The following is a 27,595-nucleotide window of genomic DNA, read 5'->3' on the forward strand; positions in this document are numbered from 1 at the left end:
CGAACCCAGGGCCTTGTGCTTGCTAGGCAAGCGCTCTACCACTGAGCTAAATCCCCAACCCTAAAAAAAATTATTTATTTTTATGTGTGTATATTTAGCCTGCATGTTTATATGTGTGGGCCTGTGGAAAGAGGCTAGTGGGTCCCCTGAAACTGGAGTTATTGATGGTTATAAACAACCATGTGGGTGCTGGGATCAAACCCAGGTCCTCTTGAAGAGTAGCTAGTGCTTTTAACTGCTGAGCCATCTCTTCAGCTCCAGTTTTTCAGTGTTCTTTTTCTTCTTATTTTGAGATAGGATCTTACGGTATAGCCATGGTTCTCCTAGAGCTCACTGTGTAGACCAGGCTGGCATCAAACTTGTAATTCTACTTTCTCTGCCTCTTTGAATGAAGTGCAGAGATTACAGGTATATGGCATCATGCCTGGCTAATATTTTAATTCTCAAATTATTTTTTAATTTTTTGTTTTTTGAGACAGTGACTATATAGTCCTAGGTGTTGTGAAACGCATGTAAGTCAGGCTGGCCTTGAACTCACAGAGATCTACCTACTTGCCTCTGCCTCCTAGGTAGTGGGATTAAAGGCTTGTGCCACCATGCCCAACCTTTCTTAAGTTTTTTTCTGTGTGAGTTGTTTTTTAAGTGATATTTTCTATATCTTTTACTTGCATTTTTTTCTAAAATATTTAATAATTTTAGATAAAATTTTTTGTTGGCCATGGAAAACAAAATGCAGAAACGCGTTATTTTGTGTGTGTGTGTGTGTGTGTGTGTATCTATCAGTTGTGTGTGTGTGTTGCAGTTCTGGTGTTAAAGCTTCACATGTGCTAGGCAAGCCCTCTATCTTTGGGTACAATCCTACCATTATTGCACTTTTCCTTTTTCAGTCAGCCATGTGGTTTATTATGGAACTGCTGGTTTTCCTTCCTCAGCCTCCTAAGCGCCACACATTTAAGTTTTGATTTATTCTTTTATTACCAGTTAGTAATGTTCCCGCCTGAGAGTGATTGGAAATACAACTGCTAGTTGTTTAAAATGTAAAGGTTCAGTTTTGGGCGTACATGTCAAGAAGTCTGTCTTCTCAGACCTGTCAGGGGTCCACACTCCTGTTTTCTACCATCTCGTTTACTGCTATGTTCCCCTCATGTAGATTCAGTTTTGGCTTCTTTTGGGGTATATTTGTTCTTTTTCTACTTTCTTCGTTTTGTTTGCCAACTTCAGGCGTGTGAATCATCCTGTTTGGTAATTCTATTTTTTTTTTATATAAAAGAGATTTCCTTAATTGCTTTCCTTTCCTTTATAATTCATGGAGCTATCTTACATATTTTTAAATTGTTCAACAAAATGAATTACATTAATGGATTTCCTGATGTTAGACAGCTTTAGTGTTTCTGAGATGAGCTCTAGATAGTTAGGATGGTTTGCTAGTCTGCATTTGATTTGCTAATTTGAAAATCTTTGCAGTTGCATTCTTAGAGATTGGCATAATTTTTTCACTTCACTATTTCATTAAAATTTTTTATTGTGATTATACTAATGTGGTAAAATAAATTGGAATTTATGCCATTCATGAAAGGTTTTTTTTTTTTTTTTTTTTTTTTTTTTCGAGACAGGGTTTCTCTGTGTAGTTTTGGTGCCTGTCCTGGCTCTTGCTAAGTAGTGGTGGGATTAAAGGTGTGCGCCATCACTGCCCAGCCCATTCAGGACAGTTTAGTATAGGAAGTACTTTGTTTCTTTTTTCTTTTCTTTTTCTCTTAGTTTTGATTTTTTTCGAGACAGGGTTTCTCTGTGTACCTCAGGGTGACCTCAAACTCACAGAGATCCTTCTGCCTCTGTCTCCCAAGTGCTACAGCGTCATACCTGCTCATACTTGTTTCTTTTTGATTGGTAGAATTTGTTGTATTTACATTCAGGTTTCATCTCGAATATATAGGTAGTATATTTTATGAATTTTCCATTGGTAGACACTACAGATCCTTATCCATGGGGGATACGTTCTAAGACCCCAGATGGATCTGAAATCATGGGTAATAATGAGTCCAATATATTCTCTGCTTTTTCCCTTATGCATATGTATTTAACCTACATTAAAATACAAATTAGACACAGCATGAGGTTAGTAGTAACTGATTATAAAACAGAACAATTATATTGTAATAATTGGGTAAATGAAATAGTTGGGTAAGTGTAGTCTCTAGCTCTCTCAAAATATCTTCTTGTACTTTAATCTTATGCCTGAAGGAAGCATTTTACTACTTCCCTTTCACTTCCATAAACTGCCAACATCACTACTTTTTGCTTTGACACCATTGTTAAGTAAGGGTTATATGAGCAGAAGCATGTGATAGTAGCTACCAAGTAACTGGTGGGTAGCATACACCATGTGGATATGTGGGATTGAGATGATTCACATCCTGGGTATGCTGGAGTGGGAAGGTATGAGTTCTTTATGCTGCTCAAGAGTGTACAATTTAAAATTTACGAGTTGTTTCTGGTATTTCCCATATGATACTTTGCCCTCTGGTATTGGAAACTATGGGAAGTGAGACTGTAGACAAGGGAGGGTATACCATATTCACATTTTACTGATGTTCTAGAGTTTCAAGTGTTCTACGGTCATTAATACTTCTAGAATAAAACCTGTACACACATGTCCATGATCTCTTCCCTAGGACAAATTCCTAGTGGAGAAATTGCCTATTTAAAGATTACATAAAATTTTAAGGCTTTTGTTATTGATTATCACATAGCCATTTGCCTTGAAATGTACCCTAGAAGGGTAGATTGTGCTAACACTAGTTCTCATTTTCATAGATAAATAAAAGCCAGCTCGTAAGAGGTAGACTCCCTTCCATTCGTGTTTAATCCTAGAGTTTGTTTCTTTAACTGTTTTGTCACACTGATTGCCACATATCTAATAAATATGGGGTTCTTTGTTTGTTTAGTTTGAGATGGGGGGTCTCATATATCCCTGGCTGTCCTGGAACAAGCTGTGTAGTAGACAAGGCTAGCCTTCAACTCATAGAGATCTGGTTGCTTCTGCCTCCTGAGTGCTGGGATTAAAGGCATGTGCCACAATACCCATGTGCCACAATTCCCAGCACATAGGAGATTCTTAATTGTAACTCCTGTTATAATTCATCATTTTTTTTGTAGCTTTGAGATTTTTCCCTACCTGACAGATGTTAACATCTGCATTCTCCCCATGAAACTTATTTAGTTTTCATGTTCCTACCCTTAAATATAATCTTCACCTACTTGTAGGTAGGATGATAGCTAGTTATCAAGATTCTGATCTCTTTCTACCTATGACCTTGATAGTTCTGAAAAGTTCATAAATAATACATTCAGTTTCCTTGTAAATAAAATATAACCTTTGTGTTATTATTATTTATTTATGAACTTCTGATAAGTAATCCTTAATGTAAAATAGATACTATAGTGTAGCCAAGCTATAGCACAAATGTAGAAAGAATGAAGAATTATGTCATTTTACATTTTCTGTGTTAACTGCATATAAGGGAAACTGATTTGTCTTACAATTTAATAAAACATGATTCTAAAGGACAGTTTATGTTGCATCAAGCTTTTGTAAATGATAACTTCAGATTATCTTAAATCAGTTATTTTATATTAAAGGAATTGATAAAGATAGTTTTGTGTTTTTTTTATTAGTAATTCTCCTTTATGAATTGTATATCTAGAATGATGGAGAAATGGTGCTATGTGAGTACATTGTTTTTCAGCTGATTTCAAACACAGAAATAGTGAGACAAAAATAATTAGCTTTAAACTCATGCATTTAATCCCAGCACTCAGAAGGCAGAGGCAGGTAGAACACTGAGTTTCAGGCCAACTAGGGCCTGAAAACTATCTCAAAGCTAAACCAAACTAACAAAAAAGTAAAAAACAAACAAAAAACCAAAATACAAAAACAAAAAAACCTTTAGTATGAGTGCTATCTTCTACGTGTCATGATTACTAATGTCTAGGAGTTTCTTTATAACTCTTACCCCTTTCTTGGATTTTACATATGGTGGTGGTGGTGGTGGTGGTGTGTACCGTGGGGCTCATGGGGTCAGAAGACAACTTTTGGGCGTTGGTGCTCTTAGCAGGGCCTCTCTTGATTCTGCTGCTCTGTATTCTCTATCTGGTTGGTTAGTGTGCTTCTAGCCCGTTTTCCTGTTTCCATATCTCAGTGTAGGAGTGCTGGAGTTGTGGATACAAACAACCACATCTGGTTTTTGTGGTTCCAGAGATCAGACTTAGGTTATCAGGCTTGTTGTGGCAAGCACTTTTATCCCTTAAGATATCTCTCAGCCCTTTCCTGGATTTTTAATTTTTAATTATGTGCATGTGTGCATCATTCTTTGTAATGCTGTCTGCCTTCTTTGATGCAGAGTCTCTCATTGGCTTGGAGCTCAACAACTAGGCTAGCCAGTGAGTCCTAGGACCCCACTGCCTTTGCCTTCCTAGCTTTGGGATTACAAGAGCACACCATCATGTCTGGCTTTTTATATGGGTTCTGGGGGTTGAAAGGCAAACACTTTACTCAGTGAGCTGTTCCCTCAGCCTGAAAATAGTAATTCCATAGCTAGAATACTTCTAGAATATAATGTGAGAGCCTGGAGGCTTGTTACCAATTTGGGCTCTCTCATCTGAGAGAGGTACAAGCCCTTGGAGATGTATTCTGCCCATTGAGTCTGAGAGTGAGGTTTTGAGATCATGCTAGTGTAGAAGAAGCAGGCTAAGCTGGCTAGCAGATCAGGTTCAGGCATTTGTCATCATGGACAACAGTGGTCAAGTTGGTCTTGGTTTTCAGTGCTCTAAGGATAGCTACCACCATCTGAGGGGGCCGTCTTGGCTAGTTTCTCCTTTGTCCTTTTGTAAGGAAGCTTCTGAGGATTACGACCAGTGTGTCTCATACTGTCCTATGCAAAGGTATCAAAAAAGGCTGGTGTAGCTCTGTGCTGGTGTACTGCATCTCTGTTCCCAGGGGGCCAATCAAACCCCTGTGTCTAAGCAGCTACTGCTGTCACCTGGCATTGACAGCTGCTACACATGGCTTGAGGAGGGACTACACCCACTGCCACTCTGGGCACTCTGCCAAGGCCATTTTTGATGCTATTTCCAAGACCTCCAGCCTCCTGACTTGACCTCTTCACCAAGTCTCCCAGTCAGGAATTCATGACCATTGTGTAAAAATCCATACCAGAGTCCCTGTGCAGAGGATCCAGGTTCAGCTACAGCTGAACAACATAATCCTCCTGCTTCAGAGTCCCAGGTGCTGGGCTTACAGGTACAAACCACCATGCCAGGCGTTGGTTGTAATTTTAAGTGTTGCATTTTTGTTTTTGTTGATTCATTAGTCTTACTTAACTTAAATATAAATATAATGATGAATGACATGAGTCTTTGTGCATGTGTGTGGTTTGGTGGGAGATGTGGATGGGATAGGATGTAGGGAAAAGTATGAACAAAGGGTCTTCTTTTTCTCTTCATTTATTTTAAATTGCTATATTACATGGTATTTTTAAAAATGTGTATATTATAGTATTTTGAAGTGCATGTCCATTGTGGAATGGTTGTTTCCTTCATTTTCAGTGGTCTTGTTTATTTTTGTAGTAGTCAATAGTGTCAGTAATTTTAGTGTTATGTGGGAAAACTATTAATTTAACCATTGGGTTTTAGCAGTAAGTAATAGCAGAAGTAAGGGCCTCAAGGATTAAATTTCCTTATGAATTAAGATGGTAATCCCTCTTCCAGTGTTATTCTTCATGTATTCTACATGGTGCCTTCTGATATATTCTCCCACCATCTTCTTCTCAAAAAAGAGGAAAGAAAAAAGAAAAAAAGGCTTTCAAATGGTCAGGTGTAATTGTCTATCTGTAGATGTATCTCAGAACGATGCTTTGCCTTTAGTGACATGGAGCTCAAAGCAGCAGTCTTTTCCTCTTCCAGCTGTGAGTTGTCAAATAGGAAGCTAGCCTAGGGATGTGGGGACCAACTAATACAAGGCTTAGTTTAGTATTTGTTAGAGAAATGTATCCTTATTGCAGAGAACTTTGAAAAGAAGATGGAGGAAATGAGCTATAGTTCTAACCATTGCTATACTTTTCTAAGTATTATAAAATCAGTTGTGAATTGAGCAGTAGCTTTTGGGTAAGGAGTGGCCTTCAAAAATAACCCTGGATCTTGGTTATAATGTGGGCAGATCGCCATTGTTTCCGATGATGTATATTAGAGAAAGGGGACCTCTCCTGGCCCAGGAAACTGGATAGTGGTTGGCTAGTGCTGATACATATCTCCTGAAGGATTATATTGATAGCCTTAAGGCTGAGTCAAAGGTTTGTGTTTTAACCAAAACAGCCCTGGCCTTGACCAGAATAGACAGTCTGAGCACCAAGTCTTGAGCCCCTAAGCCCCTAAGACTATGGTAACACTTGTCTGAAAACAGATGATCATGCCGGGCGGTGATGGTACACGCCTTTAATCCCAGCACTCGGGAGGCAGAGGTAGGTGGATGTCTGTGAGTTTGAGGCCAGCCTGGACTACCAAGTGAGTTCCAGGAAAGGCGCAAAGCTACACAGAGAGACCCTGTCTCAGAAACAAAAACAAAAACAAAAACAAAAACAAAAACCAGATGATCTGCCAGTATTGGAGCTGTGTCCTTTCCATATGGTAACAATTTCCATATAATGTAATGGGTCTTCTGGGACTGGAAGTTCCAGTTTTTATGGCTGTCCTAGCCAGGAAGCCCATTAGATTTTGCTCATAACAAAGAAACAGGAAGTAGCAACATTGACAGTGGGGTTAGCTGTGGGATCAGTAGTTTAACTGAGTCACTATTTAACAATTCCACCTGGATTAACATTCTGTTCGTGTACTAAAGAGCATTAGGAGCTCTTGTATTGAAATTGACTTTGTTCTCTGTGATTCTCAGTTTCATTGTATATGACTTGTTCACAGTATGTGTATAAAGTCTAATAGAAGTGTCTGGCTTCTTAAAAAATTGCAATTTCCTAGAATATAATGGATTTCAGCCTCCCTACTAGTTCCATGTGTATATAGTAATATGTAACTGGATGACTAGTTTAGTCTTAAAACTTATATGTAAATACATTTATTACTTGTTAACTAGTATTTCTTTTTCCAGTTTCTCTTCAGCAACGGGTAGCAGAATTGGAAAAAATTAATGCTGAATTTTTACGTGCACAGCAGCAGCTTGAGCAAGAATTTAATCAAAAGAGAGCAAAATTTAAGGAGCTATATTTGGCTAAAGAGGGTAAGTTCGCCAGTCTCTTTCCCAACTTCCCTGCCAAAACTGTTTTAAATGTTAAGTTTCTGATAGTACAGTGTTTGTTTGTGATTGAATGACCCATGAGAGAGAGTGTGTGTGTGATATAAAAATAATGCCTTTTGGAACTAGGGTTTTCAGTAGAGTCGGGGAGCAAGTGGAAAATGCATCATTAAGGTTTGTTTTCTGACATTAATGATATTTAGTTGTAGGTGGCTGCTCTTAACACTTGAGATACAGTCCCTGGGTATGTTGTATAGAAACTGACATTTCATGGAATTTACTGAACAAGTGTTCAATTATTTTCTCAGTACATACTGTTAAGTACCTACTTTGTGAAATATATTGTATGTAAGTGCTGGGCATACAGTGGGAGCAAAATTCATGTGATCCTTTAGGTTGATTGAACTGAAGGTGAGGAAAACAGATATAGAGTCATTGTGTTATCGGTTGTTAAATGAGTGTTTAAGTAAAGTAAATCTTGTGGGGGATCTAATTTAGGAGGGTCAGGGAAGGTGTTTACATCCTAGCTATTGGCCTAGATGCAGAATAGATATGGTTTCCATAGTGTCATTGTGAACAACTGCAGTAACATCAGGCTTACCTGGGAACCTTCTTAAGAGTACACATATTTGGGTCTTATCCCTCGTTTGCTGAGTCAGGAACTGGGATGAGGGTCCAGTGGTCCAGTGGTTGGTGTTTTAACAAGCTTCCAAGATGATTCAGCGTCAGAGTTTCTGATTAGGATTCTGGGGTCCCACAGTTTACATTTCTAACAAGTTACTTGGTGATGCTGTAGCACACTTTGAGAATCACTAGCTTAAAGCAATATCTTTTGCATTTTTTAATTGAAAATTTTTTTGAGATAGACTCATGTATCTCAGGCAGGACAGCCAGGGCAGTTACATAGGGGAAACCCTGTCTTGAAAAACTACAAAAACAAAACAAAACAAAAAAACTTGCTATGTTAAAATTAATTATTTCAGTTAACTGTACTTTATTAACTGACATTGTTACAAGTTTCAGCTGGCCATAGAGAACACCGAGGCAGCTTATTACAAAATGACAGAAGGAATTCTATGGTCCTTTCTTGGTTGCCTTCCTAAAGGCAACACATGTGATATATAAGACATCAGTGTTGATTATTTCATTTTTATCGTGGACACTTGCCCATATCGTATAAAAATCAAATTTAAAACTTTCTTTTCAACTAGCAGCTTATTATTGTACCTGCTATGAAGGTGGAGGCCAGTCTTTATGATCGTCACAGGCATAAACAGTGTGCAATGTAGTGTTGATGTGCTCAGCAGTCTTTGTCTTTCAGCAAAATAGGTCAAGGTGACTCAGAAGTCCAAACACTGCTTTTCCCCTGGAAGGGAGAATTTTGTTGCACTATACCTGCTGGACTTGCATTTATTTGGAATATCACTGAGTTGTAAATGCAAACAGTAATGAGGACTACTAATAAAAGAGATGATAAGGCTACTTTTGACCTCATTTAGTGCCTGTTTTTGTCTTAGTGTGCATTTTTTTTCAAGCTGACTTCAGTTGGGAATATAAAATTTCAGAAAGTTTTGTTGATTTTCTATGAAACTTTAAAAAGATAATTTTATTGCACCTTCTTCCTTTAACCAGCTTCAATCAGTACTTAGCACTACAACAGTGCTTATGCTTTAGAAATCTCAGTCCAGATTGTTAGTGAGGCCCTATACTCTGATGCTCCAGATTGATAGAAATGGAGGTTGAGTTTTCCAGTGGTGTCCAAAAGGACTTTACACATGGCTGTAATCTGCATGGTGCTCTGGTGACATATGTTCACTTAGATAGGGAAATAAAACAAGGAATATTTTAAAAATTACAATTAAAACTATGAAGAGGGGTTGGGGATTTAGCTCAGTGGTAGAGCGCTTGCCTAGCAAGCTCTGAACAAAAAAAAACCACCACCAACAACAACAAAAAAAACTATGAAGAAATAGCTAGGTGGTGGTGGCGCACATCTTTAATCCCAGCACTCGGGAGGCAGAGCCAGGCATATCTCTGTGAGTTCTAGGCCAGCCTGGTCTACAGAGCGAGATCTAGGACAGCCAGTGCTACACAGAGAAACCTTGTCTCGAAAAACAAACAAAACAAAATACAAAAATGAAAAACACTATGAAGGAATAAAGATAAATAAAAACTAATTAGAGAACTTGCAAACAAAACACTGAAGTGGTGGCATGTGCATGTGAATCCAGCATTTGGGAGGTGGAGTTAGAAGGATCTTAAATCTGAGTCCAGCCTGGGGATAGAAGAGTCTGTCTGAACAACAGCTTCATCAATAGCAAATGAACCCAGGAGATACCATATGAGTTCCTCAACTGACAGAGGACAATGGAATAACATCATCAGAGTACATAAAAATGACTGTCAACCTAGAATTTTAATATTTAGCTGAGTTCTTGAAGAATGAGGACAAAGTGCATCTTTGATGCACATGAATACTAACAGCATTTATCACCACACAGTCACTGAAGTAACTGACAGGGTCTAGGTTTGCCAGAAGAGAACTAAACAGGGAATGTTTGGGCCATAAGAAATTATACAAAGGTGAGAAACTGATAAATTTGACTACTAAAGAACCACCAAAACCCATTCTAATTCACTTACAGAAAAGTTTAAAAAAAAAAAAAAAGTTTTAAATGTCTTTTGGGTTGAGGAGAGCACTTGGTGTTCGTGCAGAGGACACAGATTGGGTTCCAAGCACCCACATTGCTGCTCACAACTGTCTTTAACTCCAGTTCAGCAAATATATGCCCTCTTCTGCCTCTGCTAGCACCAGGCATGTACCTAGTGCATATATATGTACATGTAGGCAAGATGCTCATATATATAAAATAAAAATAATACTAAAAAATATTCTGGAAGAAACTAATAAATGGACAAACTTAATTAAAGTTATTGGATCACCAAAACAGAGAAATAAAGACAAAAGTAGAAAGGGAAATGATTGGGAAGAGGAAGGTGTCAGGAGTGGGAGGGGATATGATCTAAATTATATGCATGTATGAAAATGTGAATTCATTATGCATAATTCTTGTACAATTAATATTTGTTAATGAAAACATGGAAAAAATGAAGCAGAAACTAAGCCAAGCATTGGGAACCTCAATAAGGAAACCTGGTATAGCTGGAGCACATAATAGTTCTACTTTTAGTTTTTTTGAGGAACTTCTGTATTCTGTTATCAGTAATTTATTATTTTGCCAGGGGTCCTCATAGACAGCACAACAAAATAAAATAAAAAAAAAATTAGTTATAAAATTAAAAAAATGAAGAAAAGAGAATTTTTCCCCTTTTGAAAAACTGTTTGCTTAAAGAATTGTTCACCATTATTATTTAACATATTAAAATGTGTGTTATTGAATATTGATTATAGTTCATATTATTCAATATCAAGGAAGAATTAGTACCAATATTTTCAAATTTTTTGTAAAAAATAAACTGCAAGGGATACTCTATAAGTAGTAGTATCTAGATAAAACCTAGAAAAGATATAACAATACATCACAAGAACTTTATGCATGCATTCCTTAGAAATACAGATGTCACCGTGTGGTGGTGGCACATGCCTTTACTCACAGCACTTGGGAGGCAGAGACAGGCAGATCTCTGTGAGTTCGAGTCCAGCCTGGGCTACAGAGTGCGTTCCAGGAAAGGCGCAAACCTACACAGAGAAACCCTATCTCGAAAAACAAAAACAAACAAACAAAAAAGAAATACAGATGTCTAAATCCTCATTAAATTCTCGAAAATCAAACAGTGTGAGAGAATAAGGTTGTGACCAGTTGGACCTCATCCTAGAAGTGCAATCATTGAAATATACATTACAGTCAGTAGGATAGAAACAAGGCTGGGCATAGTGGTGCCTGCCTTTAATCAACAGCACTCTGAAGGCAGAGGCAACTGGGTCCCTGTGATTTTGAGACTAGCCTATTCTATATAGAGAGAGTTCCAGGAGAGCCAGAGCTTACATAGTTGTCTTAGTTAGGGTGCTTATTGCTGTGAAGAGACACCATGACCACAGCAACTCTTTTTTTTTTTTTTTTTTAAGCCACTAAGTCTTAAGTTTTTATTATGACAGAAAAAAAAAATTACAAGCAAGCAAGACACCATGTCCCTCAAGTCTTTCTTTCTGGGGACAACTCTGAGAATGTGGGAGCATTGAAAGCTTCACTGCAACTCTTATAAAGGAAAACATTTAATTGGGGCTTGCTAACAGTTTCAGAGGTTCAGTCCATTATCATCATGGCAGGACATGACAGATTGCAGGCAGACATGGTACTGGAGAAGGAGCTGAGAGTTCTACATTTGATCTGCTGGCAGCAGGAGACTGTATCACACTGGGCAGCTTGAGCATATGAGACCTCAAAGCGTGCCCTGTAGTGACTCACTTCCTCCAACAACTCCTAATAGTGTTATTCCCAATGGGCCAAGTATTCAAACACATGAGTCTAAGGGGGTCATAACCTATTCAAACCACAATAGTAGAGAGACCAGACTCAAAAAACAAAAGATAAAAACCAAAGCACACAAACTTCTCAGTCGATAAAGGAGAAGTGATTTGTAAAAACTGTACAACTGTTCATGATTAAAAACACTAAACTAGAAACAGGGAAGCTTGTCAGCTTAATAAAGGGCACCTATAAAACATTCTTGCTCAGAAAAGTATCCACTTATCTCTCATGTGGGGTGTGTGTGTTTATGTGATATATATGACTTGGCAGTAGAAGACTGAGGGAGAAGGAAGAAGGTTAAGAATCAATGGAGGAAGGGTTTAAGAGATTAGTGAGGGAAGAAAAAAGACAAAAATGTTGTGTACTTTTTCATACAGAAACTATATAAAATGACCCAAAACAGAAAGGGGACTACTTCTGGTGGAAGAGTAAAGATATTAGGGTTAGGATTTTTACTAGGACATAAAATATGAGTATCAGGAGGTTTTTTAGGGGAATGTCAAAAGGAACACCAAGATGGATTACTGAGGAGTAAAGAGTTAATTAGAAAAGTTATTAACACATAGTGGGGTCTCCAAGGAGAGTTGAGGCCCTAGCACCAGAGGCAGACACCATTGCAGTCTTTGAAGAGAGGAATCATAGCGTGTATCTGTGGCAGAAGTGGAAGTCTCTCCTTGTACCTTTCTGAGTATGTGGGGAATTGGGGTGTTTACAGTACTAGCCCACAGTCTTATTTTCATTTTTATTCTTTTTCTTATTCCCAGGTAGGCCAGGAGTCAGCAAAGGGGGTGGGGAGCAGGATATATGGCCACCAATACCTGGTTTGATGTAAACTCATTTTCCCAGTTGAGAGGTCCTGGCTCTAGCCAGGGTACCTTTTAGTGTCTGTGAGAGAGAGAAGACTGCTAAAGGGCTATGGCCTAACAGTGGCTGGATTCAACATTCATTTCTCTCTCTCTCTCTCTCTCTCTCTCTCTCTCTCTCTCTCTCTCTTGAGATAGGGTTTCTTTGTGTAGCTTTGGTGCCTGTCCTGGATCTTGCTCTGTAGATCAGACTGGCCTCGAACTCACAGAGATCCTCCTGGCTCTGCCTCCTGAGTGCTGGGATTAAAGACATGAGCCACTACCACTCGACCGCCAACATTACCGTCTTAAAAATGGTTTTTAACCCAAGCATGACTTCTCCAAACCTCATGAATACTGTCTTTACTATATACCTTTCTGTTGGATTCCGGTTTTCTACACTCCCAGCAGAATGTACCAGTTAACTCTGTTTACAGCATTCTGAGGCTTCTCTGTTCTATAACTCAAAAGTTCTTCCATATTCCTGCTATGAGCCAGTTTCAAACCTATGAACTATGTGGTCAGGTTTCTCACAGTAGCTCACCCACTTCTGGTACTTTTGTGTATTAATTTTCTTGTTGTTATGATAAAATCTCTGATGTGGTTGGAGGAGATACAGTAGACTTATGTCAGGGAAGGCATGGTCACATTGGATCTGCAGTCAGGAAAACAGAGCTAGGTGAATGAAAAACCACAAAAACAAAACAAAACAAAACTTGCTATGTTAAAATTAATTACTTCAGTGCTTTATTATCTGACGTTGTTACAAGTTTCAGCTGGCCATGGAGAACACTTGAGGCAGCTTTTTACTGATGCTTTAGCTGATGCTTGGCTTACATATTTTTTTAGTCCAGGACCCCACCCCATAGGGTGTTAACCCATGCTCAGGTGGACCCTTCCTTATTCAGTTAAATCGCAGTTCAGTTTAGTTCAGTTGAACATGACCATAGATTTTCCTCTTGGGTGATTTGTTATCTAATCAATAGTGAAGATTAACCATCACAATGCTCTTCCTAAATCAGAAGGAAAACTGCATTCGAAACAGAATGTGGTGATGGGCACCTGAAATCCTGTTACTAAGGAGGCTGAGGCAGAAGGATTGAGAGTTTTAGCCATTTTATGTTATAGTGACAGACTCTGTGAGGGAGGGAAACCTAAGTAAGTTCTGGTCACTGCTGAGTGTATGAGTACCTACTCAAACTCCTTATAAATAAGAAAGTATAGATTAAAAGTTGAACATTTGTGTTCATGATAGTCACGAGTTTTTGTTTTTGTTTTTTGTTTGTTGTTGTTGTTTTTTTTGCAGAGCTGAGGACCGAACCCAGGGCCTTGCTCTTGCTAGGCAAGCACTCTACCACTGAGCTAAATTCCCAACCCCTGTTTGTTTTTTAGTGGAGAGAATAGTGAGAGTTGGCAGTAAGAGAAAATAGATGCATCTCTGTAGAGGGATAATAGGCTTATCCTTGTTTTCTTTGCAGTGGTAGGGACCAAAACCCAGGGCCTTGTACATGCCAGATGAGTGCTATACCACTAAACTGCATTCCTAACTACACAGCAATCTTTTTTGGAAGTCATGACCAAATATATGTTCTATCTAGCTTAAGGCATGTGGTGTACATGTGATACCAACTTAATATTTAAGAGATTATTAAGAGTGAGAAAGTAATCATGGTTTTATCAACTCTAATTACTGTGCAGTCTAGATTTCTTCCATTAAGTATGTCTTGAAGGCTTACTCTTTGAAAGTTACTATACTTACAGGTGTTTACAATGCATCATTTTATCATTTCAACAGCCCTGTTTGAGTGGCGATCTTTAATCTCCATTTTGTAGATTTGGACACTTACACCAGAGTAGTTAGAGAATTTATTGGGGCTGGAGAGATGGCTCAGTGCTTAAGAGCCCCTGACTGTTCCAGAGGACCTGTATTTAGTTCCCAGCACCCACATATCAGTTTACAACTGTCTAGCTGCAGTCCGGGGAATCAGATGCATTCTCCTGACATCCCAGGGCACCAGACACACATATGATGCACAGATATATGTGTAGTTAAAACACTCATACACATAAAAATTAATGAAAAAAATTTGATTATGTCTATTTAGTGAATGGGAAAAGCCTAAATATAGCACCCGAACTGTGACCTTCCCCGGTGTGTTATTAAATAGTTTTAATATTTTATTTTTTGTGTTTTTGAGACATGGTTTCTCTGTAACAGCTCTGGCTGTCCTGGAACTTGCTTTGTAAAACTTTATTGTTTGAAACCCAGCACACTTTATATTTCTATTTAAATAGCTTCATAATCTATGTTAGCATTTTAATATCCAATTTATTCATTTCTTTTGAGTCTGATAAAGTGAACTACACATTAATGGAAAATCTTTTACTTTTTTCCCAGAGGATCTGAAGAGGCAAAATGCAGTATTGCAAGCGGCACAGGATGATTTGGGTCACCTTCGGACACAGCTGTGGGAGGCTCAGGCAGAGATGGAGAATATTAAGGCAATTGCCACAGTATCTGAGAATACTAAGCAAGAAGCTATAGATGAGGTTAAAAGGCAGTGGAGAGAAGAAGTTGCTTCACTTCAGGCTGTAATGAAAGGTAAAGAAAAGATCAGATTTTAGACTTTTTAAGATCAAATTCTGATGCTTGACACCATTTTCAGATGGCCTTAAAATGCATTTTGTGTTCATTTGTGGCTTTATGGACTGTCATCTTCCAGATGTCAGATGAAAGGGAAGTCAGAGGTATTGTAATGGGCACATCATCAGTGTCTTCGACAGATCTAATAATGAATACTTAGAGTCAGTGTTAGAGAGATAATGTATTAAATGAAGGTTGTAGTTACTTGTAAGATTTAAAGCAGGGTTTAAACCTGGATTTTTATTTGTATAGATTTTTAAGTATAGTGTATTTTTGTATGTGAAATCTTCATTTGATGAGCAAGAGTGTCCGTATGGCTAAAATGGGCTTTATGGAATGCCAGTTTGTGACCCTTGGTCTGAAGGAATAATAATAGTGTGTGTACCCTCTTTCCTTTCAGCATGAATGCCTCAATACTGCCTTCATTCTTGAGAATGATGACAAAATGAAATAAGGTGTTACCTTAATCTTTGAGATCCTGGGCTTAGTTCATATTTACAAATGTGAACTAATGGCAACTGCCCTGTGCCAGGGGGTCTTTGCATTTGAGTCCCATTTTTTAAACATAATATTCTTTGAGTGGGTGCAATAAAGGGTGCCTCTGTTTCTGACTCTGTAGGTCTTACTAAGTGATACTCTGGTCTCATGTAATAGTCTATATTGGTTTACCTATACAGGAGTTCCTTTTGCTCATAGGATCAAATCTATCTCTAGGTAAGCTAGGAGTGGTCATAACAGTTCTGTGACCTCACCCATACCTTGGACTTTCTGGCTGACTTCTTCTATATAGTTACCATGATCTTTAAAATTTTCATCTTTGTGAGGGCTGGAGAGATGGCTCATCCATCAGTGGCTGCCCTTCCAGAGATCTGGGTTCAGTTCCTAGCAACACCATGACAGCTCATACGTGTCTGTAACTTAGTTCCAGGGAAGGGAATCTGACACCCTCACACCAATGCATGTAAAATATAATGAAATAAATTACAAAAAAAATTCATCTTTGCTTCATGGCTGAGAAATGGTTATACATCCTCCAGTATACATTAGAAAATAATTTTTTTTCTAGAAATCTTCATGATGTATCTTCCTCATACTTTGTTGACCAAGTATTTGGTCACCTTTAACTAAAAGAAATTAAACATGTAGTTTTAAGTCTGGGTATTTAGTTTTGTGCTGTGGAGAATCAAATCCAGAGGCATTCACATTGTGAGGCAAGTTATCCCACTAATGTATTTACTCAGCCAGAAAGTGGAGTATTTATATTGAGCACTGTAAATTCCTCAACAAAGTTTGGTCTTGTTAGTAATGAAGAATGTATAGAAATTGGGGCTGGAGAGGTAGCTCAGTGGTTAAGAGTACTTGTTACTTTTGTAGAGGATCTGGGTTCATTTCCTAGCACCCCCAGGGTGGCTCAAAACCATCTATAACTGCAGTTCCAGGGGCTCTGACACCCTCTCTTGACCTCTGTAAGCAACAGGTAGACACATAGTGCAGTATGTAAATGCAGGTGACATTCAAACATATACATAAAATAAAGATAAATAAATACTTAAAAAAAAAAGGAGTAGAATTTAATGGACCACCACTGGTGCCTGTCAGGTGATGTTTCAAGACTGTATTAAACATTAAGTTATTTTGGAAGGCTACAGAATTTTTCTCAATTTAGAATCTTAGGTTTTAGTAAAATATACCAGAAATAATGTTTATTTCCTTACACATTCATGTAGTTATAATGAAATGTTGTATTTGTTTTGAGAGCCACATTATAGTATCAAAGAATATGGATTTGAGAGTAGGTCTTAGATGTAAGTTGGAAGTCCCACTTTGAATCTTCTCCAGGGTTTCTTGTCAAATAGTATATGGCAGGTCTATATGAAGATTGATGGTGATGGTGAGGATGATGATGATGGAAGTAGAAAAACCCTTATTTCAACTCATAATAAGAACTAGGGTTTTTTTCGGGAGTTGGTGGCACACGCCTTTAATCCCAGCACTTGGGAGGCAGAGCCAGGTGGATCTCTGTGAGTTCAAGGCCAGCCTGGTCTACAGATCGAGATCCAGGACAGGTTCCAAAGGTGCAGAGAAACCCTGTCTTGAAAACCCCAAAAAAGAACTAGAGTGTTTTATTTCCAAAAGTTTGTCTCAAACTTTTTACATAACTGTCTCAAACGTTTTACATAACTGCAGAAATTTCAGTGTACTAGATATTGTTCCATGATGCTTAGACATGGACTATGTGATATTTTATAGAGACGGTTCGTGACTATGAGCATCAGTTTCATCTGAGGCTGGAGCAGGAGCGAGCACAGTGGACGCAGTATCGAGAAACTGCAGAGCGGGAAATAGCTGATTTAAGAAGAAGGTTGTCTGAAGGTCAAGAGGAAGAAAACTTAGAAAATGAAATGAAAAAGGTATTCGAGAATACATTCACTTACAGAATTATTTGACTAAAAGCAAATTGTTTAAAAGCATTACTGCAGAACTGGAAGTTGAATGTCATGCTTTCTTTTGTTGAGGAGTTCCTTATGCACTAGACAGTGCTTTCCCTGTGCCCACATGTGACTGACTGCCTTTCCATCTTCAGATCTTTGATGAGGTGTCATTTCTTCATGAGGCTTTTCTTACTTCTCTAGTTAAGATTGCAGCCTACCTGCCTCTTCCCACAAGTTTCCAGGACTCTCCGGATTTCTGTACCCTGCTTTAGGGTTTTTTTGTACAGCATATTTCCTCATAAAGCAGAGTTCACCTTTTACTGTGTTTGTTTGCTGCTTTCTTCTGTTCATTTGCTAGAATGTTAACTACATGAGAATGTAGTCTTTATTTGTGTATACTAAGTACATAGGATGGTATCTAGCATATAGAAGCCAATAAGTTCATGTTGGATGGAGATGTTGCTTGATACTGTGTCTAAACATTCTACAATACTTGCTAATTTTTTTAAAGCATATCTTGGTTTCTGTGTGACAAATGCTATAGATATTATGCTTGAACAATACCGTACAGTACCTTAACACAGGCAACCAAATGAGAGAAACTATTCTCATTGAGAACATTGAAAAAAAATTCATTTATTTATTTATTTTGTGTGTGAATGTTGTGTGCACATGTGTGTGACAGGAAGTGTGTAGAGGTCCGAGGAGAACTTTGGGAAGTTGGTTATCTTCTTCCACTGTGTAGATAGTGACTCAAATCATCAGGCTCAAGGGCAGGAGCCTATGTTGAGCCAGCTCACTAACCTTCCTTGAGAACATCTTTGACTACTAAGCTTTGTTCTATTCTTCATATAAATCCTTGCTCCATTCTTTGTGTGTGTGTGTGTGTGTGTGTGTGTGTGTGTGTGTGTGTGTGTTTTAATCATTTCCACAATCACTATTCTTTGCCATCTTTAAAGTTTTAGTTTTAAAACTAAACTATTTGTGTGTGTGTGTGTGTGTGTGTGTGTGTGTGTGTGTGTGTGTATGTATGTATGTGTATATGTTTGTGCCCACATGTGATGCTAGAGGTGCAAGTCAGGTGACTTTGTTCTACCTCTGTATTTTTTTGAATCTTCTTCTTCTTCTTTTTTTTTTTTTGTTTAGTTTTTTGAGACAGGGTTTCTCTGTGTAGCCTTGCTGTCCTGGATCTCGCTCTGTAGACCAGAGATCCACCTGGCTCTGCCTCCCAAGAGCTGGGATTAAAGGTGTGTGCCACCACCACCTAGCCTGTTTTTCTTTCTTTCTTTCTTTCTTTCTTTCTTTCTTTCTTTCTTTCTTTCTTTCTTTAATTTCTAAAGAGTTATATATTTTATTTAGTCTTTGACAGTTTCATACATGTGCACAGTAGATCTTGGTCATATTTATTTAGTCTTTGACAATTGCCTGCATGTGCACAGTAGATCTTGGGCATATTTATTTAGTCTTTGACAATTGCATCCATGTGCACAGTAGATATTGGTCATATTTATTTAGTCTTTGACAATTGCATGCATGTGTACAGTAGATCTTGGTCATATTTATTTAGTCTTTGACAATTGCATCCATGTGCACAGTAGATCTTGGTCATATTTATTTCCAGCTCCTAGTTCCCATCCCTTTCCTTCATCTACTTTATTTTATTTTTCTTTCTTTTTTTAAAGACAGGGTTTCTACATCCCTGGAACTCTCTATGTAGACGAGGCTGGCTTTGAAACTCACAGAGATCTACCTCCCAAATGCTGAGATTAAAAACATGTGCCACCACATTGGTTACCTTACTTTTTTGAGACAAGGTCTTTCACTGAACCTGGAGCTCACTAATTAGGCTAGACTGACTGTCCAGTGGACTCCTAGGATTCCCCACTTCCCAGGGCTGGCATTACAGGTGCATGCAACTGCACTTGGCTTTCTGCATGATTCCAGACTGAGGCCTTCATGCTTGTGCAGTGAGCACTGTACTGACTGAGTCATCTTCTAGGCCTTCCATGAATTTTATTTATTTATTTAATTTTATTGTTTAAAATAAAATAAAATAATTATTTATTTTATTGTTCATATATGTGACTCTATAGGATTCATGCATATGAATTTAGTTGCCCTTGGAAGCCTGAGGTATCAGATCCCTGGAGCTAGACTAGGGTTACAGCTGGTGTGAGCTGCCTGACATGGGTATTGGGAATCAAACAAATTTAGATCATCTACAAGAACAATACATGCTTTTAACTAACCTCTGAGCCATCTCTCCAGCCCCAACTAGGTTTTTGTTTGTTTGTTTGTTTTTGGTTTTTTAAAGACAGAGTTTCTCTGTAACTGCCCTGGTTGTCTTGGAGCTAGCTCTATAGACCAGGCTAGCCTCAGACTCACAGAGATCTGCCTGTCTCTGCCTCCCGAGTGCTGGGATTAAAGGTGTGCACCACCCAGTACCCAACGCACCTATTACTTTTTTGGGTTTTTTTTTTTTTTTCTGAGACAGGGTTTCTCTGTGTAGCTTTGCGCATTCCTGGAACTTGCTTTGGAGACCAGGCTGGCCTGGAACTCACAGAGATCCGCCTGGCCATGCCCCCCAAGTGCTGGGATTAAAGGTGTGCACCACCACTGCCCGGCTCGCACCTATTACTTTTTAAGATTATTTTTAGTATAAAAATTTATGAATATTTTATTGTTTTTCAGTATACTCCATACTCAGTTTTTTTAACCTTTTTTGTTTTTGTTTTTGTTTTTGTTTTTTTTGAGACAGGGTTTCTCTGGGTAGCTTTGGAGCCTTTCCTGGAACTCACTCTTTAGCCCACATTGGCCTCAAACTCACAGAAATCTGCCTCTCTCTGCCTCTCCAGTGTTGGGATCAAAGGCGTGTACCACCACCACCCGGTTCAGTTTTCTTTAACATTTTAATCATGTATGTTAACACTTGTTAGAGTTAACCACCTAATACCAGCTCATCATTATTCTCAAAGGTTTGTTCTCTGTATTCAGATTGTATTGATTTTCAGCCAGTGTCCCCCATATCCTTTTCTCCTTCCTGTTTGAGACTTCCATCCAAGAAACCACACTGCATTTAGTCATGCAGTCACACAGCTATAGGCTTGGCTTGGCTGTAACAGCTTTTCAATTTTTATTTTTTATATTAATGACCTTTCTATCTCTTTTTATTATTATTGTATGTGTGCATAATGTGGTGCATGTGTCCAGATGTGCATGTGGAGGTCAGAGAGCAACTTTAGGGAGTCAGTTCTCTTTTTCCACTGTGGATTCTGGAGTTTGAACTCCAATCAACAGGCATGCACAGCTAGTGCTTTTACCCACTGGGCCATCTTGCTGGTTACACTTACTACTACTTTTAATTGACTCTTTAAATGTTTGTTTATATGATACCCAGCACTGCAAAGTATGAGGTCTTTTGCATTAGTAAATATGGTAAATTCTTTTCTTCCTTCCCTTTCTGCAGTAAGCATCTCAAACAAGCCTTGACTGTGAAGATGTTTTAAGTTAACATGTCTTTTTCCAAACTGAATTTAGTTCAACACAAAATAGGTTTTGTAAGGATCAGGAAACAAAGTGAATCTGAAACCCTGTTAGACTTCTTTTGTGTGTCTGTGTCTGAATATTCTTCACATTAGTCAGTCAGTATATCTTGTTTCTCTATTCTGAACAATTTAGGATACATTTGAGCTTGTTTACATTAGGTAAAGTTAGTTTTCATTAGTAGAAGGAGCCCCAACTTTCTGAGTTTTTAATTCTTTTTGTTATTTATTTTGTCCCCACAATCTAGACAGCCTAGAATTTGCTCTGATGACCAGGTTGGCTTCAAACTCACAAAGCTCTATCTACTTCTGCCTCCTGAGTGCTGGGACTACAGGTGTTTGTTTTTGCTCTTTGAGTCAGAATCACTCTGGAGCTCTGGCTGCGTTGGATCTGATATATAGACCCGAGTAGGCTAAACATGAGGGCGTCCTCTTCCCTGTGCCTCCTGAGGGTACACCACCATATCCAGCTCTTGATTCTGCCTTTTATATATGAGATATTTTATGACTGAGTTGCTCAATGAAGATATCAGATATGTTACAGTGAATGTATTTTTCTGCTTACTGCCAAATTCTAAGTGAAATATTTGGGAAAACCATAATTATGCCTGGCATTCACAGTAATAAACTATTTTTATTTTTTAAAGATTTATTATGTATACAGTGTTCTGTCTGCTGGCCAGAAGAGCGCACCAGATCTCTTACTGTAGATGGTTGTGAGCCACCATGTGGTTGCTGGGAATTGAACTCAGGACCTCTGGAAGAGCAGTCGGTGCTCTTAATCTGAGCCATCCCTTCAGCCTGTAACTAACTATTTAAAAATTGAATTGACACTAGGACCTGGAGTTAGAGGCAGTTATCAGCTACCTAATGTGGGTGGTAGGAACTGAATGTGGGTCCTCTGGAAGAGCAGTATGTGCTCTTAAGTGCTTCGTTATGTCCCCGGCCCACACAGTTGACAAGCTTTATTCTGCTTTAAGAAGAACACATGTGTTTTTTGCAGGAATCTAGGGCCAAATATCATGTTAAACAAATAAGCTATATTCAGAAAGACAAATCACACTGTCTCATCTATGGAATCTAGTGTGTGTGCGTGTTTCATAAAAGACAAGGAGGAGCTATTTGGGTAAAGAAAAAAGACAAATGAGTGAGGAGAATGAAATGAGAGGATTGTGATCCGTGTTAATATGTTCAAGTACATGCTAACTGGGATGACATATATTTTTGAAGCCCATCATTTTGTAAATGTAATGAATGTATGTTAATAAAAATTCAAAGAAAAAACTTGAATAAAATGAGAATTGGTATTCAGTTTTTTTTGTTTTGTTTTGTTTTTGTTTTTGTTTTTTTTTTTTCTGAGACAGGGTTTCACTGTAGCTTTGGAGCCTGTCCTGGACTAGCTCTGTAGACCATAGAGATCCACCTGCCTCTGCCTCCCGAGTGCTGGGATTACAGGCGGCGCCACCACCGCCTGGCGGTATTCAGTTTTATGAAATGCTAATTTTTAGCAATTGGGTGGACTAGAGTTTCTTAGAAAAAAACATTCAGTTAGTAAGTTGTTGCATTTAATTCCTTTTAATCATAGGCCCAAGAAGATGCTGAAAAGCTTCGCTCTGTCGTGATGCCCATGGAGAAGGAAATTGCAGCTTTGAAAGATAAACTGACAGAAGCTGAAGAGAAGATTAAAGAGCTGGAGGCCTCAAAGGTTGTGAAATGCTGTTAGCCATCTGCTCCAATGCCAGGAGTAAAATTAGAATCCCTTGAGAAGTAGTGGTGGGAAATCATTTCATCAACTATCTCAGGAGTCTTACCTCTATTTAAAATTCAAAAAACAAAACGAAAACAAACCTGCTGTGTGGTAATTTGACCTTTGTTATCTAAACCTCCAGTGGTTATTCCTAATCATGAATGAAGACTTGTGTTCAGTTATTCATTTTATTCAAGTGAGACTCAACTTCAGTTTTCTTTTTTCTTTTAACAAGTCATCCGTATTGGTTTATTTTTGTAAGATAGGGTTTCATGTAACCCAGGCTGGCCTTGAACTTGCTGTGTATTCCATGCCTATTTCATGAGGCTCTGGGGATCAGACCCAGGGCTTTAGGTGAGCACTCTGACAGCTGAGCTACATTCCTAGCCTTAGTTTTTTTTACCTAGGAAAAGAAGCTGTTTGTAGTTGACTTTGTTTCCTCATCCTGGTTCTAGGAGATCTTTTAGACAGGATGCACCTCCTACTGACCATATACTCAGCATGGCTGGGATGTGGCTTCTTGGTGCATGCCTCTCTAGCTTGTTCAAGGCCTAGACTTTGGCCCTCAGCACTGCATAAGCTGGGCTTGGTGACTAATGTCCCATAATAGGAATCCTCTGGGATGTAGAGGCAAGAGGACATGAAGTTCAAGGTCATCTTCAGCTCCATAGTGAGTTTGAGGCCAGTTTGTATTACATGGGATGCTACTTTTAAAAAGCCAAACCAAACAAAAACAAGTGGAAACATTAGTAAGGTGTTATAATTTTTATGTCTGTTTTTAGTGCTGGAGATTGAACTTAGGGCCTTATTGACATATGCTAGGCAAGGGCTCCACCGTTGAAAAAAGTCTTTAGTAATGAAAGAAAGAGATTAGAGGTATAGTTGAGTGGTACAGTGCTAACACTTGTCTAGTATGAATGAAGGCCTGGATTTGATACTCTGTACTGAAAGAAAATGGAGTCAGCAAGATGGCATGGTAGATAAAGGTACTTACCTTCAAGCCTGATGATCTGTGTTTGATCTCTGCTACCCATATGGTGAAAAGGGGAGCTGACTACCACAAGTTGTCTTTGCACCTGTACACAGGTCCCCTGACCTTACATGCTCACTGTAGCACTTACACACACACACACACACACACACACACACACACACACACACACACACACGTAAAAGAAGAAAGACAATGTGTTTCTTATAAGACATATAACTAAACACAAGGTAAAATTGAACATAAAGAAATAAACCAGGTCTGGTAACTCACACTTAGGAGGCTGAAGTAAGAACATTGCTGTGAATTGAAGGTTAGCTTAAGCAACAGAGTGAGACCTTGTCTTAGTAAACAAAAAATTGAATAAAGGGGTAAATAAAAATACACTGTGTAAAGTCTAACCAAAAGAAAACTGATGTAAACAAGTATAACATAAAATAGGTTAAGGGGGAAAAGTAGATTAGTGCCATTGAGATAGTTCATCAGTTAAAAGTGCTTACTGCTCCTACAGAGAGAACACCCAGGGTCAGTTCCTAGCACCCACATGGCAGCTCAGAGTCATCTGTAATCCCAGTTCCTGGGGGTCTGACACTGCCTTTTGCTGTCTGTGGACACTAGCACATACATGGTGTACACGAATTTATGTAGGCACACACATACACAGAAAAAAAATTGCAAAAAAAAAAAAAGAAGACTAGATACAAAGAAATAATAACTATTCAATAGCCCAAAACTCAGCATTTAGTAGCCTGGATGACTTAGTAAGATTTCTTATCTTTATTCTCCTTTGGTTTTTCAGCTATAAAATTAGGATAATGAGGGAGGTGGGGTCCTTTTTTGATATGGATAAGGTAGAGGCAGGTGGGTCTCTGAGTTCCAGGCCAGCCAGGCCTACACAAAGAAACTCTGTTTTGAAAAACAAACAAAGCAACACTAACAAGAAAAAAAGACTGTCTTACAAGGGTGTTATGAACCACATTCAAATTAGAACATATAAATGCTTTGAGTAATGCATAGGAAAAGGTACTATTATTTCCAGATACACTATATTGTATATCAACATGTGTATATTTATCTTTTCCTTCTGTATCTTAACTTTTTAAAATAAGGTCATAAAGTATTAAATTTCACAGAATTAATGTTATCATAGACCCATAATACTCTGGCCACATTTTTTTAAAATAATAAAATGTCTAGAGATGGGGAAAAATCTGATGAAAAGGAAATCACAAAATACTTAGGGTGGTGTAAATATTTCATGTGACTTTTGTTTTTGTGACTCAGCGAGTTTAATTAGGGTTACTTCCAGGAACAGGGACCATTTACTAGTGGCTGTACCACTAAAGAAAATGTCTTTTCCTCTTCCAGGAACCACTAACTAACTGTATAAATCCTTGGGGTGGAGAGGCCCTTCATGACAGAGTGGTGGGTCTAGTCTTGTGCTGGTAGTCACAGCTGCTTCTGCAGCAGCCATTTCCTGCCCTGAAAACAGTGTTCTGCAGCACTCCACCACTTCATCTGGTGCCTACATTCTTTCTATCCCCTCTTCTGCAAGTGGCCTTGGAAGGGAGATAGAGATGTACCATTGTATTCAACAAGAACTTACTCTCGGTACTTTGCCGTCATGAGTCCTTGCAGTACTACCTGTTACAACAAGAAGCAAGTAGTGGCACTACTCTAGAGGAATAGACATGAACATTTAGAAGGCAGTGTGATAGTCATGCCATGTCCACTTAGTCAAACAACATTAATAGTTTCCCTACTAGCGCTGTGACCTCCCAGCCATGGGTACATTTTGCCTGGCTGGTTGGTCGTGTTATACCCAGAGTCTGCAACTTAGTGAGGCTGTTGATGACAATTTTCTCCCACAGGCCAAGGTAGCATCTTTCAGTATTCTGAAAGCTAACCAGTAGGAAGTAAGCTTCTAGCTTAGTCCCATCTTGATTTCTGTATAAATTTATAAAAAAGCATGTAGTGTCTCAGCAGTGGGAGCTTAACATCTATTTCTGATAGGCAACCAACAGATAGAAACATTTAACATTACACTCTGGAGGGAAAATAAAAACAATAAAAAGTGAAAACAAATCAAAGGATATACAGAATTAGAAATTAGTGAAGGAGGAAAGTTTAAGAACCGAGGAGAATGTCAACATAAAAAGGTTGAGAAATATCTACAGAAAATGAAAAAAAAAAGGAAATCAGAAATCCAGTGGGGGATGACTACTGATATAAACATAGTAGACACTATAAGTAGTGTCGTACATACCAGTACATTTGAAAAAATTCTTCTAGTCACAGTAAATGCTAGTAATCCGAACACCTGGGAAGCAGTGGTGGAAAGCTCAGACTGTCAAGGTCAGCCTGAACTAGTGAGGCCTTTTTAAATCAAAACAAAGCAAGTTATTATAACAGGTAGTTAGTCAAGTTTTCTTCAAGATAAAACAGAGAAGCTAAAATAGTAATCGTTTCAGAATCTGGAGCTAAAAAACCTTTTTTGGTGTGTGATATATATATGTTTGTTTGGTGTTTGTGCGCAGGGGTGCAAGCCCATAGGAGGTCATGGAGGCCAAAGCAGGATGTGCAGCATTGTGGTCTGTCATTCTCTGCTTTGTTCCTTTGAGATAAGCTCTCTCACTTGAACCTGGTGGTGGCCAGCAAGTGCCAATAAACTTCCTTTCTCCATATCCCCCACTGCTGGGTTTACAAGTACATCCCTAGCTTTTTGTCTAGGTTCTGGGGATTTGAACTGAGGTTTTGGTGCTTTCACAGCTCAGAATGGCCTAAGACTTGCTGTCTAACTGACAGTGATCTTGAAATTCAGTCATCCTGTCTCTACCTTCCAGGTGCTAGGATTTTAGGTAAGTGCCACCAAGCTCTGTTTATGTGGTGCTGGAGAGCTGGCCTACGGTGTCTTGTATGCTAGGCAAGCCCTCTACCAACTGAGATATGGCCTCAGCCTTGAGTCAGAACCAGTCCTTATTGTGCTTTCCCTTGCCAGTAGGCTTCAGACATAGTTGTTTGTCCCAACAGAGTGATAAACCTTATATAAACCTTTACAAACAATGTCAAATCATAGAAGAAGGTGACTAGTAAATCAAATAACACACAGGAAGATGATATTAAAAAATCCTTAGGTAACAGCCAAAAACATACACATTTTAATATGATGTATCATTTGAAAACTAGTGTATTACATGAGATTGTAAATCAATATGTTTATGTTGGATTTGGGAAGATTTTGATCAATTTAAGTATGCAGTGACTTAATACAGGGTTATTAAACCTTCATGAAATACAGTCAAAGAATGTGTAGCAGTCTTAACATTAATGATGGGAACATTATCTGAAGAACTATGCTCAGTAATTTTGTTTACTTGTTTTGTGTTTTGGTCCAAGATGATGCATAGAGAGTCAGAACACGAAAACGATTAGTACACACTAAAAGATTGTAATCCCAGCAACAAGGAGTTTAGTACCACCCCATCTTTTAATTAATTAATTAATTATTATGTTTTTGAGACAAGGTCTTTCTCACTGTATAGCTCAGACTGGCCTCAAACTCAGCATCCTCCTGCTTCCTTCTCAGATGGCGGGATTACAGGCATGT

At 38.5% G+C, this 27,595-nt stretch overlaps 1 protein-coding gene across 2 annotated transcripts in view; it reads left to right on the plus strand.

Moving 5' to 3' along the window:
* The window catches only part of Rabep1 (rabaptin, RAB GTPase binding effector protein 1), a 103,285-nt gene that overhangs the window by 24,474 nt on the left and 51,216 nt on the right, over window positions 1-27,595 (plus strand). For both annotated transcript variants that reach the window (XM_036198033.1, XM_036198034.1), the window contains exons 2-5: window positions 7,157-7,285; window positions 15,031-15,234; window positions 17,527-17,687; window positions 22,836-22,955. In XM_036198033.1, coding sequence (XP_036053926.1) covers window positions 7,157-7,285; window positions 15,031-15,234; window positions 17,527-17,687; window positions 22,836-22,955 — 614 coding nt within the window. The remainder of the gene's footprint in view (window positions 1-7,156; window positions 7,286-15,030; window positions 15,235-17,526; window positions 17,688-22,835; window positions 22,956-27,595) is intronic.

The sequence above is a fragment of the Onychomys torridus genome, chromosome 8 (genome assembly GCF_903995425.1).
Source record: "Onychomys torridus chromosome 8, mOncTor1.1, whole genome shotgun sequence".
Lineage (NCBI taxonomy): Eukaryota > Metazoa > Chordata > Mammalia > Rodentia > Cricetidae > Onychomys > Onychomys torridus.